We start from the raw sequence: 15885 nt of genomic DNA on the forward strand, positions 1-15885 counted from the left end.
TCCTTATCCATTCGTCCATTGAAGGGCATCTTGGTTCTTTCCATAGTTTGGCGACCGTGGCCATTGCTGCTATAAACATTGGGGTACAGATGGCCCTTCAAATTAAAACTACATCGAGATATCACCTTACACCAGTTAGAATGGCCAAAATTAACAAAACAGGAAACAACATGTGTTGGAGAGGATGCAGAGAAAAGGGAACCCTCTTACACTGTTGGTGGGAATGCAAGTTGGTGCAGCCTCTTTGGAGAACAGTGTGGAGATTCCTCAAGAAACTAAAAATAGAACTTCCCTATGACCCTGCAATTGCACTACTGGGTATTTACCCCAAAGATACAGATGTCATGAAATTTTTTGTTTTTGTTCTACGGGTGCTTTTTTCCCTTTCTTAATGTTGATGATGTTTTGCTTTGTTTTTGCAGATTTATTTATTTATATTAGAGAGAGAGAGAAAGAGATAGAGCGCAAGCACAGGGAGGGGCAGAGGAAGAAGGAGAGAGAAACTTAGTAGACTCCTCGCTGAGCTCCGAGATGGGCACAGGGCTTGATCTCACGACCCTAAGATCATGTCCTGAACCAAGAACAAGAGTCAGACACTCAACTGACTGCACCACTTAGGGGTCCTCGTTTTCTTTTTTTAAGTAGGTTCCACACCCAGCATGGAGTCCAGTACAGGGCTTGAACTCACATCACTGAGATCAAGACCTGAGCTGAGATCAAGAGTCGGACGCTTCACTAACTGAGTCACTCAAGTGCCCCTTTGATGATGTTTTTTGAAGTATAAAAATATTTTCAAGTTTTTCATTTTGGTAAAGTCCAATTTGTCTTTTTCTTTTGTTTCTTGGGCTTTTGGTGTCCTATTGCCTAATACAAGGTGGAAAAGATTTGACACGCGTTTTCGTCTAAGAGTTTTACAGTTTTAGCTTACATTAGATCTTTATTTTATTTTTAATTAATTTTTGTATATGGTATGAGGTAGGCATCTAAATTTATTATTTTCTTTTGCATGTTTTCCAATTATTCCTGATTATCTTTTTAACAGGATCTCTGAAGATATTTCTTTTTTCATTCCTAATATTGTTAATTTGTGACTTTTTAAAATCTCAGTTAGTCTTATGAAGTGTTTATTGATTTGGGGATGTTGTTAATTGTATTAGTCTTTCTAAATAATTAGCTTTTTGCTTTATTGACCTTCCCTATTACATGTTTTATATTTAATTGTATTTTATTTTACTTAATGCATTATATTATTTACCTTCATCTGCTTTGTGTTTATCTTGCTGTTTTGAGCTATTCTTGAGATAAATGCATTGTTTTAACTTTAAAAAATATTTTTCTTATTTATTTATTAGGGAGACAGAGAGCATGAGAGGAGAGAGGTCAGCAGGAGAAGCAGACTCCCTGCTGGGCAGGGAGCCCGATGGGGGATGGGGGATTCAGTCCTGGGACTCCAGGATTATGACCTGAGCCGAAGGCAGTCGCCCAACCAACTGAGCCACCCAGATGTCCTCAGCTTTAACTTTTAACTAATGTATGCATCTAAGACTAAAATTTTCCTCTAAGCTTGGCTTTAGCTGCATTCCACATTATTTTCATTATAATCCAATTAAAAATATTTTCCAGTTCCCATTGTGGTATCTTCCTTGTCCATTGGCTTATCTGGAGGTATATAAATATATATATATATATATATTTTTTTTTTAAGATTTTATTTACTTATTTGTCAGAGAGAGCGAGAGCGAGCACAGGCAGACAGAGTGGCAGGCAGAGTCAGAGGGAGAAGCAGGCTCCCTGCAGAGCAAGGAGCCCGATATGGTACTCGCTCCCAGGATACCGGGATCGAGACCCGAGCCGAAGCCAGCCGCCCAACCAACCGAGCCACCCAGGCGTCCCAGGAGGTATATTTTTAAATTCAATATTTGCACACTATATCTTTTTCCAATCTGTTCTCAACTTACCTGTATCCTTGTTTAGATGTGCCTCTTGGAAACAGTATATAGCTGTTTTTTTTTAACCCATTCTAAAATTTCTCCCCCATTTTATTAGTGTATTCGTCCATTTGTATCTAATGTAGTGGGTAAGATGTTGGCTTAAATCTATCATGTCACTATGTGCCTTCTATTTGTTCCATCAGCAATATTTTCTTTTCTTTCCTTTTTGCCTTCTTCGAAATCATTATTTTTTAATTATACAGTTTTACCCTTTTCAATGACTTTGGAAGTTACACCTCACCTTGTTTTAATTTCATTTTTAGGTTTTCTCTAGAGTTTCAAAATGCATCCCTGACTTTTCAAATCCTAATTTTTAAGATTTTACTTATTTATTTGAGAGACAGAAAGAGCATATGCAGGAGAAGCGGCAGAAGGAGAGGGAGAAGTAGGCTCCCCACTGAGCAGAGAGCCCTACGCAGGGCTCAATTCCAGGACCCTGAGATCATGACCTGAGCCAAAGGCAGATGCTTAACTGATCAAGCCACTCAGGTGCCCATGGAAGGGACTTCTTACAGAGAGTTCAGTAGCGGACATTGTCTTTGGGAGAACCAGAGGTTGGATGCCACTCAGCCAGGAGCAACAGCAGACAGAGATTCCTTCCCAGATAGTGAGAGAAACCTTCACGGTCCACGTATTGTTTGGTAGCTCGGATGTGACACTGCAGATAAGCTAGAATCTGCACCTGAGCTGTCCCCCGAGTACCGCATGTCACCACCATTGTGTCCATTCACGACACACAGCTCTTTCCATCATGTGAGGCACACTCCTTGGCAGAACCTAGCCACATGTGGAACCCAGTAGCAGGGGAGAAGGGCTCACCAGGAGAGAAAAGCATGTTAGAAAGGCTGGGAAAGCTGTGAAGCAAGCCAGTCCTCAGACTTGACATCTCTGCTTTGCAACCTGAGCTTCTGAGAGCAGCTATCTTCCTGAGTGCTCCCCTCTCTGGGTGTGTCTTTCTGGGGTTCTCTTTCCCATTCTTTGGAGGATGTCTCACACAGAGTATAAGGGACCGCAGACTTGGTTGAAAAAGCAGGACCCTCTGTACTCAATAACAATGTGGATGCCATCGGAACCATTTCCCCTTTAGGCCTTTATTAGGAAGCAAAACCAGTGGTTGGGGGAGGGGGGAGTCACCTGAACAGGAAAAAGAACCAAAAGAGAGAAAGCCTCCAACGTGTAGGGGCCCAAGGGACTATGGGAAACTGATTCTGGGAAGAAGGAGATATTCTATTTCCCACTTCTTCCATTGCCATGTGCAAAAAGGGTGTCCTAGAAAGGCTAATGTTGTCCCATATGTGGGTGTCCCCTTAGACACAGGCTGTTAGGACACCAGATGGTCTCGTGGCATTCCTTGAACGGTGGTCTACAGATATATTCTCAGGGGTCGGCAACTTTTCTATAAGAAGTAAAAATTTGAGAGTTTCTAGGCCTATAATCAAAAGAAATAGGAGACATCTAAATCACCCTATAGGAATGTCTGGGTGACTCAGTCGTTTAAACGTCTGCCTTCCAGTCAGGTCGTGATCCCAGAGTCCTGAGATCTCATCCTACATTGGGCTCCCTGCTCTGTGCAGAGCCTGCTTCTCCCTCTGCCTCTGCCTCTCTCTTGCCCTCTCATGAATAAATAAATAAAATCTTTAAAAAAATATATAAATCACCCTATAGCTTAATATTCTCACACAATATTCTGTTTCTAAATTATGAAATATTTGATAATACAAATAGATATGTTCATACAACATACATGTTAGTAATGAGCTATAAAAATAAAACAAACACCTGTGAACCTACCATCCAAATTACGAGCCAGAACATCCTCAGTATCATTGAACTTGGCCACCTGCACCTCCTTGTCTTGTTCTCCTACGTTGAAGCAAAATATACAATGGAGACCAAACTTGAAAATGCCCCAAGCAGACAAACTGTGCAAGCCACATAAGCAAAACTAGATCCAGCTCATTTCATGAACATAAGTGCAAAAACATGTTATTCTTGTAAATGTCTCTGATAATCATCAAAGACATTTAAGCCCATTTCCTAAAATGGTATGAAATAATCACCTTGAACCCACCCCCTTGCCATCTAAAAACCCCCATTGTGACCACCAATCATCATCAAGTTCCGCATTTTCACTTTGCTAAACTCTTACTAAATACTGTTTTACTGAGCTGCTTTTAACTGTTGCTCTTCTGGATTGTTGGCACCAGCCACCCTTCCATCCCCCGTCCCAAAACAACCAACCACTCTCCTAAACTGGTTTTAGATCTACTTACTTTGTAAAGTTTTATCACAACCTCTGTGGTTATTTAGTTTGGGTCATTCACCTTGAAAAACTTCAAAAAAATGGTAAGATACCTACACATTCTTCTGGAACTTTCTTTTACCTTAAAACGGTGTTCCTAAGATTTATCCGTGTAGATAAATGGCCCCTGTCGTGCCTTCATTTGCAGTTCTGTATTGGACCACATCGTGTGAATGGTCCACAAAGCCTCTGTCCTCCCTCCCGTGGGGTCGCCTGGGGCCACGTCTTGCCTCGCTGTTAGGAATTATGCTGCCTCCAACGTGTGCGTGTGTCTTGTAAAACACTCGTGTCTAGGTTTGTCTAGGGCAGGCCTCAGGAGTGGAATGGATGGATTGGAAGGTACATGAATCTTCAACTTTACAGGAGAGTGTTAAAAACTTTTCCACGGTGGCCATACTGCTTCTTATCATCTTTGGGCTACTGGAAGCCAAAAGACTCACCTGAGTTCGCACAGATGAGAAATGGAAGGAAGCCAGCACTGGGACCCAGGTCCGACTCCCAAGGCCAAGGTCACTCCCTCACTTAATTGGTCTAATTAACCACTGAATCAAAAGTCGTGGCTAACACAACACACCAGGCAGGGGCCAGTGCACTTTTGATTTTTAAGTGACTTACAGAAAGCCTATGAGGCAGGCACCATTGGCACTCTGCCCATTCAGAGGAAGGAACAGAGAGGAAAAGGTTACAAACTTGCCCAAGGGCATCCAGAGCTAGGATTGGAACCCAGGCAGTGGAACCAAGGCAGCTGTGTTCTTAGGTATCATGGCAGGGCTCCTGAAGAAACAAAACTCTAGGTCATGGGCCATGCGCTTGAGATCACAGGCTACTGGAGGAACTGCAAACTGGTCATTCGTTCGTCCATCTGTCCCATCCAACCCGCCAGCCAGCCAGCACCTACCACAATCCAGCACCTGGGCTGTATTTGGAAATACAGATGTCGATGAGACAGGCCCAGCTGCCACCCGCAGGTGTGGGTGAAACAGACAAACGGTCACACAAACAGATAGGAACATGGTAGGTAAAAGTAAAGCCTAATTCAGTTTCTTCTCCAAAGAAATAATGACCTGGCGTTTAAGCCGAGACATAAAGTATCTGTAAAAGTTAGCCTAGGGAAGTGTGTGTCTAAGCGTGTGCGCCCATGGGGGTGCACAGAGGGGCAGGGGAGTGGGCTGGACAGAAGGAACAAAAATGCGAAGGCTGGGAGACAAGGGAACAGGGACAGGAGAAGCAGGGGAAGAGGAGCACAGGGACGGGTGCTGGGCCTTGCAGAAGGCATTCGAGAGTTTCAAATTTTGTCCTCAGGAAAGAGCAGGGGACCCTTCAAGATCCACTGGGGGGAAGCCTCCTTGTACTTGGGAGCTGAAGGTGTGTGTGTGGAGGGGGTGTGGGGACAGGATGAGGGAAGGGTCTGGCCTTGGCCTCTGCGAGCGTGGGAGCTACCGAAAGGGACGGTAGCAGGTTTGGGAGACCAGCTGGAAAGCCCAGCTGTGGGTGCACTCGGCCTGAGCAGCCCCTGTGACGTCCGTGTGGAGACCTCACGAAGGCAGTCGGGTGTGTGAAGCTGGAGCTCAGAGGACACAAGTCCTGGCCGTCGGGACACAGCAGGCGTGGAAAGGAGTGAGTGGAGGAGTAGTGCCCTGCGGAGAGGGTGCCTGAGAAGCCCGGAGACAGGAGGTGCTGTGAGGGCCAAGGAGCATCGGGGCCCACCAGCCCTCACCCCAACCAACTCCTCACTCCTCCACTCCTTTGACGGAGTCAGAAATTGAGCTCATCCTAGGCTGGAGGCATCTGGGTGAAGTCAGAGATCCCCAAAACACTCGAGTTGGGCTCAAGATCCAGACTTCCAGACTTCCTGCACACCGGTGGGCCCCTGAGCCCCCAGCCAGGCTCCGTGGGGAGCAGCAACACTCCCCACCCCCTCACTGTAGGCAATGAGTGTGGCATCAAAGAGCCTGGGATGAGGCCGCAGCAGGCCCATGGAGGGGGAAGCCGGAGACCAGAGAGGCACTGATGGGTGCCAGAGCTGGGGACACTTGGGGTGCCCCCCAAGGCCGCGGAGGGACAGCACCTGAACTGCAGCTGTGGTGTGTGGGCGGCAGCAGCTGCGAGGGGGCGTGGGCAGGGCTTGGGGAGGCAGGGGCACCCCACCACTGCTGGGAACGTGCCCAGGGCCTCACAGCCAGCCTCCAGGGTGGAGGCGCTGGCAGCAGGCCGGCTGTCTGAGGAGGGCACTGGTGTGGAAGCATTTTAATGTTTTTTAAATACATAATCCGGGATTAGATGCCCATTCACATGACCTTTGTCCGTTCTTGCCTAGAGCACTGCAGTAGGAGTTAATAAATACGGGAAGAAGCTGAGAGGCGGGCGGTTTGGGCAAAGGCTCTTCCGGAAGAGCTTCCCTCCGAGCAGGGAGCTTTATGCTCCATAGTGGGGGTGGTGAGCGTCCCATCTGCCCAGACACTCCTGGCTTCCCTCTGCTAACAGCCCAATTCCCTTCTGAGAGTCCTAGTCAGGACACTAAGTTAGACAGTCACGGTCATTACCCATAATGTTCGCCGTGGCCCGGCGACAAAGCTGCAGCCCAGTGCTGTTTTCTGCAATAGCTTCTCAGAATCGTCCAAAGCCTTGGGCCCAAGCCACCTGTCCTGTTTCAAGCAAAGCATGTGGCAGTGGTTCTCAGGCTGTGACCCCAGACTGGCAGCATTGGCCTCACCTGGGAACTTGCCTGAAATGTACCTTCCCAGGACCCCCATGGCCCTCCAGCTGCTCATGGGTCCACACCCAGCAGGCTGCTTCATAAGCCACCCCTGGGGGGGAGAACTCCCATGTGCCCATCCCTTGTTCCAGGAAGAATGTGCGAAGGCGGGGAGGCAGAGGAGGCTGGGAAGACACCTGTTAGGGGCAGAGCCTGGGGTCCTGTCCCAACATTTGTCACCACCTAGCTGGGGCTTTTCCTCGTGCCTCATGACTCAGTTTCCTCATCTGTCAATTGGACAGGACAGTACGTCCCTTGCCTGCATCATAGAACTAGTGGAAAAATCAGTACAATGCTACAGACAATTCTCCCAAGTCTAAGCGCCAGACAAGTTTATTAATGCTGCTTGTCAGCTGCATGTCCCCACCCCGTCTTGAATGACCCAAGAAGGCCAAGAGCATACATGGCCTTTAGGTCAGAGCTTTTCACCTTGGGAACCGGGGACAGGTTCAGGGGTCCTGGAACCTTCTATGATTGAGTACAAAACTGAGTGGCAAGATGCACAGTCTGGACAGGCCATTTGGATCCCCTGAAGCTAACAGCTATGGACTGCAGTGGGCCCCTGAATCCCCCTCCCTCATCTGTGGCCTTTGACTGTAAAGATGGCAGTCCTGAAAAAGGCAGCACAATGGCACCAGGGGTTAGCAACCCAAAGGGCCGTGGCCGTCCCCCCCCAGGGGTTTTCCACATTTGCTAATGAATAATAGCGCATACTTCACCTGGCCGATTCCCCTCTGCCTGCAGGAGGCAGGGCAGGGGCGACCCAGCATTCCCTCCGTACCAGCAGCTTCACCCGCAGCATCTCCACGAACTCTCACCACCCCACTGGGATGTACTTTTTGCTCTGCCTTAAAAATGGAACCACTGGGCTGGGAAGAGTGGTGACTTGCCTAGGGAGGGTGGGAGCTGGGATTTGGGAGCTGGGATTTGGGCCCTGCTGTCACAGGTCAAACAGGGGAAGGAGAAGGGGACTCAGAGTCATGTGGTGGTGATGCTAAACAATGGAAAACTCACCGTCTTGTTTTAGTAAAAGGCTTCAAGTGGATTGGTGCCCTCAGTGTCCTGCACATGTTCCTCCTAAGTCCATGCTCTGGTCAGCTGCCAGGCGTCCCCCTCCCTCCAACCCCTTCCCCAAGGTCCAGCCTGCTTCCAGCAGCAGCCCCTGAGCTGAGTTCCTGGAAGCTAACCTTTTCTCTGCTCAGGCAGCCCACCTGGGTCTTTATGCCCAACCCTTCACTCCATGCTGCAAGGTGGCAGGTCCCGATAGCAGGTGGGACACTCCCCCTAGAGATAGATTTGACATCGAGAAGACTCCCTTGAAGGAGCCACCTCAGATTCTTTATAAATGTGTCCCCTTCTGGGGTTGGGGAGACAGGATAAGCTATCTATAGCATCAGGGGAGGAAAAAGCTTCAGTGCAAGAAACTGAATTAAGTTTCATTTATTCTAGGGCAAACTCAAAAGGGGTTTTTTTTTGTTTGTTTTCTTTTTTAGCAAATCCTAGCACATTATTAACAAAAAAATCTGTACATTTGCCATGATACACTTGAAAGTGAAACAAATAAGATATAAATACAGATATGGATGTAACATGAAAAGCCCCCAAAAAACAAAAACAAAACCCAAAAAACCCAACCTGGGGGTGTGGGGACCATGCGTGTGAACACAGCGCCAACAAAACTATTGTGGTGGCTGAGAGTTTTCCGAGCGTTGTTTTCATTTCCAAACATCATTGTTAGCAAAGTCCTGGTGGGATTCTACAAAGTTCTTATTTGCTGTTAACGTGTAGTAGTATGCTTGATAAATAAAGGGCGGCAGGGAAAGAAAAAGACTGATGAGACCAGAATCGGTTGCATCACCTGCACAGGGAGAAGCCGGTGGGGGGCCACAGAGAGGCAGTCCCGGGCCGTCCGCGCGCCGGTCCAGCGAAGCACACACAGTGTACTCGGAGGAAGCTGGTGCCCACCCGCAGCCTCAGCCTGCGGGCCGCACCGTGGGAAGAAGCGGGAGCCAGGAGGGAAGCCGGCCCCAGCGGGAGGGAGGCTCGGGTGGGCTCTTCGGGGTCCTGGACGGTCCAGTAAACAGGGGCAGCAAACACAGTTTTGCAGTTTTGGGTGCTTTGCTCTGTGTGGTGATTCAGCCCAAAAGGAGGCCTGCAGGGAGGGCAGGCAGGGCCGCGGCTGCTGTCCGGGCTTCGGAGGGCGGAGTCGGTGCGGCTCCCTCCCTGTGAGGTGCTGGCAGCGGCATGCAAGTCTCCCTGGCCAGGGCAGCAGTTTTGACTGAGGCCAAGAGACCTGTCCATGATTGCATCTCTAGGTGGGGAGACTGAATCGGGGAAGTGACATTCAAGGCTAGCCCTTTGTGAGTACTAGGAGGACATTCGGCAATGTTCAAGGTTCTTCCCAACTGCAGGCGGCGGGGCCGGGAGACCAGGGAGTCAGAGATTTGAAGGAGGAAGGCCTTTTCAAATGCATCAGGTGTGAAAGAACTCATAAATAACCTCACCAGATCGCACATTTCTAAGACAGAGGAGTGATCAAAAGGTGCCCTGACTCACTTGTCGATTGTAAAAAGGAAATCCCATTAGTGAAATATTAACAAACGGTATTTATCAATGAAAGTAAGGCCTGGTCCTGCTATGTTCTGAGCCAAAAATAAGTCAATATTCAACCACTTAAAATGCATGCCTGAAGTTCCTTCAACAGCAGCGGTGGGGGGTACTTCCCTCCATGTGCGAGAGACCCCTATAAACACACACACACACACACACACACACACACACACACACACACACGCTCTCTATGAAGGCACCCTGGCTTCACTGTTCCTGGACCTTCATTTTCAGTGCCTAGCTCCAAATCAAGTATCTAAAATAAATTCTGAATGAAACTGAGTTTATGTGTGCTATAGTATCACAACTTCCAACACAAGGCCACAAGGCCACAGCGCCAGAGCAGGGGAGCATCTAGAGATGTCCATGGTGACCCTACATGTGTCTCAGTGGTGCTGCTCGCAGGGGATTCAGCATTGGAATAGTGAACACCTCATGAAAAAATACCAGAGTAGGCATTTTTCGGAGAAAAAAAACAGTTCCTTTTGGACAGAGGACAGAAGTCTTTGTGATGGCATCAAGGATTTCCATTTGGCTTTGAGAATTTTCCTCAAAATGGATTTAACCAGATTCCAAGTCTAGAGCTCCTTTTACTGGAGCAATCATACCCTTAAGAAAATATTTCCAGAAGGGTAGTTTCTCTGATAATTTCTCACTGGAGAAAAGGAAACAGACTTTAAAACTGGGTTTCAAATTCTCTTTTTCTGCAATTTGCCAGCCGCTAAACTACTTTATCCTTAAACAAGGATTATTTCAACAGATGAGCAAGGAAGTACTTATATTCATAAAATTAAAAAAAAAAAAGATTCTGATACTTGGCTTCTCTGGACTTTGCTTTGCTTTTACTCTTAAATTAAACCGAGAAGGCAAAACTGGGATGACCGCGTCGCCTTTTACCAGACTGACGGAGAATGCTTCAGAACTGAGCAGCCTAGGCAGAGGCTGCCGGGGAGGAAATGAGATGGCGCTAAATCCGAAAATCCAAACCACCAAGCACCAGGGTCAAGGCGGAGGCCTGTTAACATAGTGTCTCCCCAAGAGCTGAGGAGCACACACACACACACACACACACACACACACACACCTTCTCTTGTACCTTCCACGCTTCATGAAATGCAACATTAGGCACCCATGATGGCTGTTACAGATTTACCTTGATTTTTGAGTTTGGATTGAAACAGAAGAAAGATTTCAACTGGAGGCTCCGGGTGGGGATAGTGAGAGTGGGGTGTTCGGAGGGGTGGGGAGCCCGTCCTGGAAAGAGCCTGTGGAGGGGGCCCTGGGCCTCCAGTCTAGATCGTGTACAAGCAAAATCCCACGTGGTTGTTAAAAGACTGTCTTCAGGCTTTTCTCTCTTTCTTGCCAAGACTGGACTCACATTCTTAGTAGGTCTCACAGTACAACTCAAAGACGTACGACCCTGTCCTGGCATCACAGGCCGTATCCAGAAGGAAGTAAGCGAGGATGAGAGAGAAGCACAAATTAACATACACTCCTCCGATGTTATTAACTAAGAGAAAATGCTACTTTCTACCAAGTATTGGCTAGAGGCCTCTGATTTTTTTGAAACTGCGCCCCACACACATGGTTTTGTGATCTCAGCAGACTGTACAAGATGTGTTTACGTACGGCTCTTTTCTTATTCCGTTTGCTTTGTATGAAGATTGTAACACAGGCCTTGCTTCCTTTACATTCAATACCAGTAAGATTCTACACAAAAGCTGAAAGGGACCAAAATACTGATTGTAATAAATATTTGCGGGCCTCCTTGTACTGACTGGGCAGCCGATGAGGGGGAGGGTCGGGGAGGGTCTCTGAGAGGCACCACCGATTGCTTCTAGGGCTACACGAAGAGACTCTGGTGCTGCCATTAGCTGCATTAGCTGTGTGTGGACACATCGGAGGAGGAGCTGCTGTTGCTGTTCGTGGTTTGGGCCCTCTTTATATATAAGTTTAGTAGTTTCATCTGCAAAAAGAAGACACAAACGCATTAGCAGGAGGAAAGCAATCAGAGAGCAGACAACGAAACAAACTCAGGTGACGATAAGAAAACAATGTTATGGGCACCTGCATGGTTCAGCTGGTTGTCTGCCTTTGGCCTGGATCATAGATCCCAGGTCCTGGATCCCCTGCTTGGGGGGTGGGGGGGTGGTACTCTGCTTCTCTCTCTGCCTCTTCCCCTGCTCATGCTCGTGCTCTCTCTCATAAATAAATAAATATCTTAAAAAAAAAAAAAAAAACCCGAAAACAGCATGTTCCATTTACTTAGGGCCTATGACTGCTGCAGCACACATCCGCTGGGGGTGAGAGCCCAGCCATGGAGGTCAGGATCTAGAGAAGAACGAGTGGCAATGGGTTCTCAGGAACAGAATGAAAGGTGCTAACTAGGTGGGTCACAGGGCTCCAGGGACACAGCTATGTGAAGGGCAGAGGTACACGTTCCGGGGTGACTGCGGCCAAGGGCTGCATGCAGCTGTCAGGGAAAGCAGGGCACAGGTCCGTGTACCTTGGGGACAGGGCAGGCTAAACAAGGCTACGGGTCAAGTCTTCTGACCTTTGCACCTTTGCTGAAGCTGCTCCTTTTGCACGCACATCTCCTCTCTCCACCCCCATCTCGGCTTCCTCAAGCCCACTGCGGTGCTGTGTCATCTGAGACCAATCCCAAAGGCTGTATCCGCCAAGCCTACCCTATCTGCTCATTGGGATGCTCCCATCCCTTTTTTCCAAGTCCTGTGGTGTGGGCACTGCACTCTGCCTCAGCCCATGCCACCCCGAGCTGCAGTCAGTGAAGCCCTCACTTGCTGCTTCCAGCAAGACGAGACCTCCCTGACGCCAATGCTGTGTCATTAAACCACAGCACCTCGGCTGTGCATGCGGCTTCCCAACACAAGGGGCTTCCATAACCGGATCTCATCTGCTCTTAACGTAGGCCCACTAGGACCCTACAAATATGTAAAACAGTGTAAAACATGGTAGGTTCTTAAATGCTTCTTGAAGCCCACTAAGTTAGTATGTTATATGGACCATCTCTGTGATCATATGAAGAACAAAAAGAAACAAGTATTTATGGAAATGGAATACCCAGAAAAAATGCACGTAACACACAACTTGTAAGACGGAGGGAATTATGAGATATTTCCTATCCACAGCTCTTTACCTGTCTTGCTCTGAACAGGCCATGATGCTGGTCTTCAGGAGACCCAGGAGGAGAGGATCAGTGTGTACTGCACACAAGAAAGTGGGCCCCCAGTGACAAGCGGGCACCGGGACAGCAACTGTGTGGAGCTCCTAGGGGAGGCTAAGTCTCCCAACATTTCACTCAAAGGGAGTCAGCAGTGTGTCTGAGGCCTGCTATTTTACTCCACAGTCCAGCCCCGGGCTCTCCGCACACCAGCACCTGCAGCACTGCCTTAGCCTTTGTAACTGAGCCAAGTACGGCACAGTTTGCTTTTCTTTCCGCACCCCTTAAAATCTTAAACATTTTATTTTATTGAAAGATTTTATTTATTTGGGAGAGAGAGACAGAGAATGTGCACGAGTTGTGGGGGCGGGGGAGAGAATCTCAAGCAGACTCCCTGCTGAGTGTGGAGCTGACTAGGGGCTTGATTCTGAGAACCTGAGATTGTGACCCAAGCAGAAACCAACAGCCAGACACCCAACCAACTGAGCCATCCAGGTGCCCCATGAAGCAGTACCATCATTTTATACAGGGATTCTAATGTTCTAAGGCTCTAAGTGATACAGTCATGGCTGACCAGGTTCAACGGAAACCCTAGTCATCAAACAAAGCGGCAGCCTGAGGCTCAACAGATTCAGCACAGTTCCAGAACCAACTCCACCATTAACTAGTTGTGTGTGACTTCAGGCAAAACATTTTCTGAACATCAACTTCCCCTCCTGCAAAATGAGGAAGGAGTTCATAAAGATTCTTCAAAGGGGGCAGCACAGGGGTTCAAAGGAAAAGGCTGGGGTTCACTTGCTCCATGAGCTGGTACAAGTTCCAACTGTAGACTGCTATAACCTGAGGGTGTCAGATGTGATCCCCACAGCAACTGCTAAGAAAACAGCTGCAGAATATACACAGACAGAATCGAGAACAGAAACATTTCAGTACACAAAGAAAACACAAAAGAAGACAGTAATGCAGAAAAGCAAGGGACAGAAACAGCTCTATAGCATATAGAATACATATGCTCAGATGACAGAAGTCTCCCCTCCCCAGGAGTTGCTTCCAGTGGAGATGGTGAGACTCTCCCGTGAAAAGAGAGACTAGCAGGATGGGTGAGAAAAACATGGTCCCACTCTATGCTGTCTATAAGAGACTCACTTTAGGGAAGATAAATGAGGCTGAACGTGAAAGGCTGGAAAAAGCCAGCCCATGTGAACCATAATCAAGCATGCAGGGAAGGCTGTGCTAATCATATTGGGCAAAAAAGACTTTACATCAAAAAAGTTTACAAGGGACCAAGAAAGTCCTTATATTCATAAAAGGTCAATACACCAAGAAGATATACCAAGTGCAGACATTTCAGTGTATAGTAACACACCAGCAGAACGTCAGAAGAAAACACTGACAGAACTGAAGGGAGAAAGAGTTTTACAGTAACAGTGGGAAACTTCAAGATTCCATTCTTAGTAATGGGGAGAGCAACCAGAAGGAAGACAAGGAAACCAAAGACTTGCACACTAGGACGAACCAACTGGATCTAACAGACACATCTAGAATATGCTACACAACAACAGAATACACATCCTTCTCAAGTGCACACTGTCCGTGCTCCAGAATGGGTTGTATGTCAGGCCACAAATTAGGTCTCAATAGATTTACAAAGACAATCCCATACAGAGTGTCTTCTCGGACCACAACTGGATGAAGTGAAAAGTCAGCCAATGGAAACAAAACAGAAAAATTCACGAATTTGGGGAAACCAAACAACACACACTGGTAAACAGCCAAAGGGTCAACAAAGAAATCACAAGGAAAATTAGAAGAGATCTTGAGACAAATGAAAACGAAAACACAACATACCCAAACTAAAAGGACGCAGCACATGCAGCACAAAGGAGGAAAGGTATAGCTGCAAATGCTTAGATTAAAACAGAAGGAAGACCCCACGGCAATGACCTAACTTTACATCCCAAGGAAGTAGAAAGAGAAGAATAAATTAAGCTGAGAAAGAAGAAAATGATAAAGATTAGGACAGGGATAAAGAAAATAGAAAAACTGAAAAAAAAAATCAATGAAACCAAAAGTTAGTTTTTAGAAAAGATAAACAAAATTAACACATCTTTACTTTAGCTCAGTTACCTAAAAAAAAGGAGACTCAAATTACTAACGTCACAAACAAAATGTGGGACTTACAACTAACTCTATAGAAATAAAAAAAGATCAAGGGCGCCTGGGTGGCTCAGTCAGTTAGAGGTCTGCCTTCGGCTCAGGTCATGATCTCAGAGTCCTGAGGATTGAGTCCTGCGTTGGGCTCCTTGCTCAGTAGGAGTCTGCTTCTCACTCTGCCTCTCCCTCCACTTGTTCTCTCTTTTTCTTTCTCTCAAATAAATACATAAAATCTTTCTTTAGAAAAGATTTTATTTACTTATTTGACAGAGAGAGAGAGAGATCACAAGTAGGCAGAGAGAGAGAGAGAGAGAGAGAGAAGCAGGCTCCCCGCTGAGCAGAAAGCCCAATGTGGGGCTCAATCCCAAGACCCTGGGATCATGACCTGAGCGGAAGGCAGAGGCTTAACCCACTGAGTCACCCAGGTGCCCTAAATACGTAAAATCTTAAAAAAAGAAAGAAGAATATTGTAAAAGAATGCTACAAATAAACGTAGACCAACAAACCAGACAACCCAGATGATATGGACACATTCCTCGAAACAAGACTGAATCATGAAGAAAAAGAAAATGCAAACAGATCTGTAATTAGTGAGGAGATCCAATCAGTAATAAAAAATCTCCTAGGTGGCATCGGCCCTGCGGCAGATGTGGAGATGCAGCTCTCTGTAAAGATCCTGATGGTAAGGCAGTCATTCTTGAGGTCGAGCCTAGTGACACCCCTGAGAACATTAAAAGTAAAATCCACAACAAGGAAGACATCTTGCCTGACCAGCAGCATCTGATTTTTGTGGGCAAACAGCTGAAGGGCGGCTGCACTGTCTCAGACTGCACTACCCAGAAAGAGGCCATCTTGTACTTGGAGATTCACCTGTAAGGTGGCATCATCGAGC

General features: G+C 47.2%; 1 protein-coding gene across 1 annotated transcript in view; it reads right to left on the minus strand.

Annotated features, from left to right (window-relative positions):
- Positions 1-8473: 8473 nt before the first annotated feature.
- Positions 8474-15885, minus strand: part of CLASP1 (cytoplasmic linker associated protein 1) — a 268189-nt gene continuing 260777 nt past the window's right edge. The window contains exon 41 of the mRNA XM_059394480.1: positions 8474-11624. Coding sequence (XP_059250463.1) covers positions 11538-11624 — 87 coding nt within the window. The 3' untranslated portion in view covers positions 8474-11537. The remainder of the gene's footprint in view (positions 11625-15885) is intronic.

Source organism: Mustela nigripes, chromosome 3 (genome assembly GCF_022355385.1).
Source record: "Mustela nigripes isolate SB6536 chromosome 3, MUSNIG.SB6536, whole genome shotgun sequence".
In the NCBI taxonomy this organism is placed as follows: Eukaryota; Metazoa; Chordata; class Mammalia; order Carnivora; family Mustelidae; genus Mustela; species Mustela nigripes.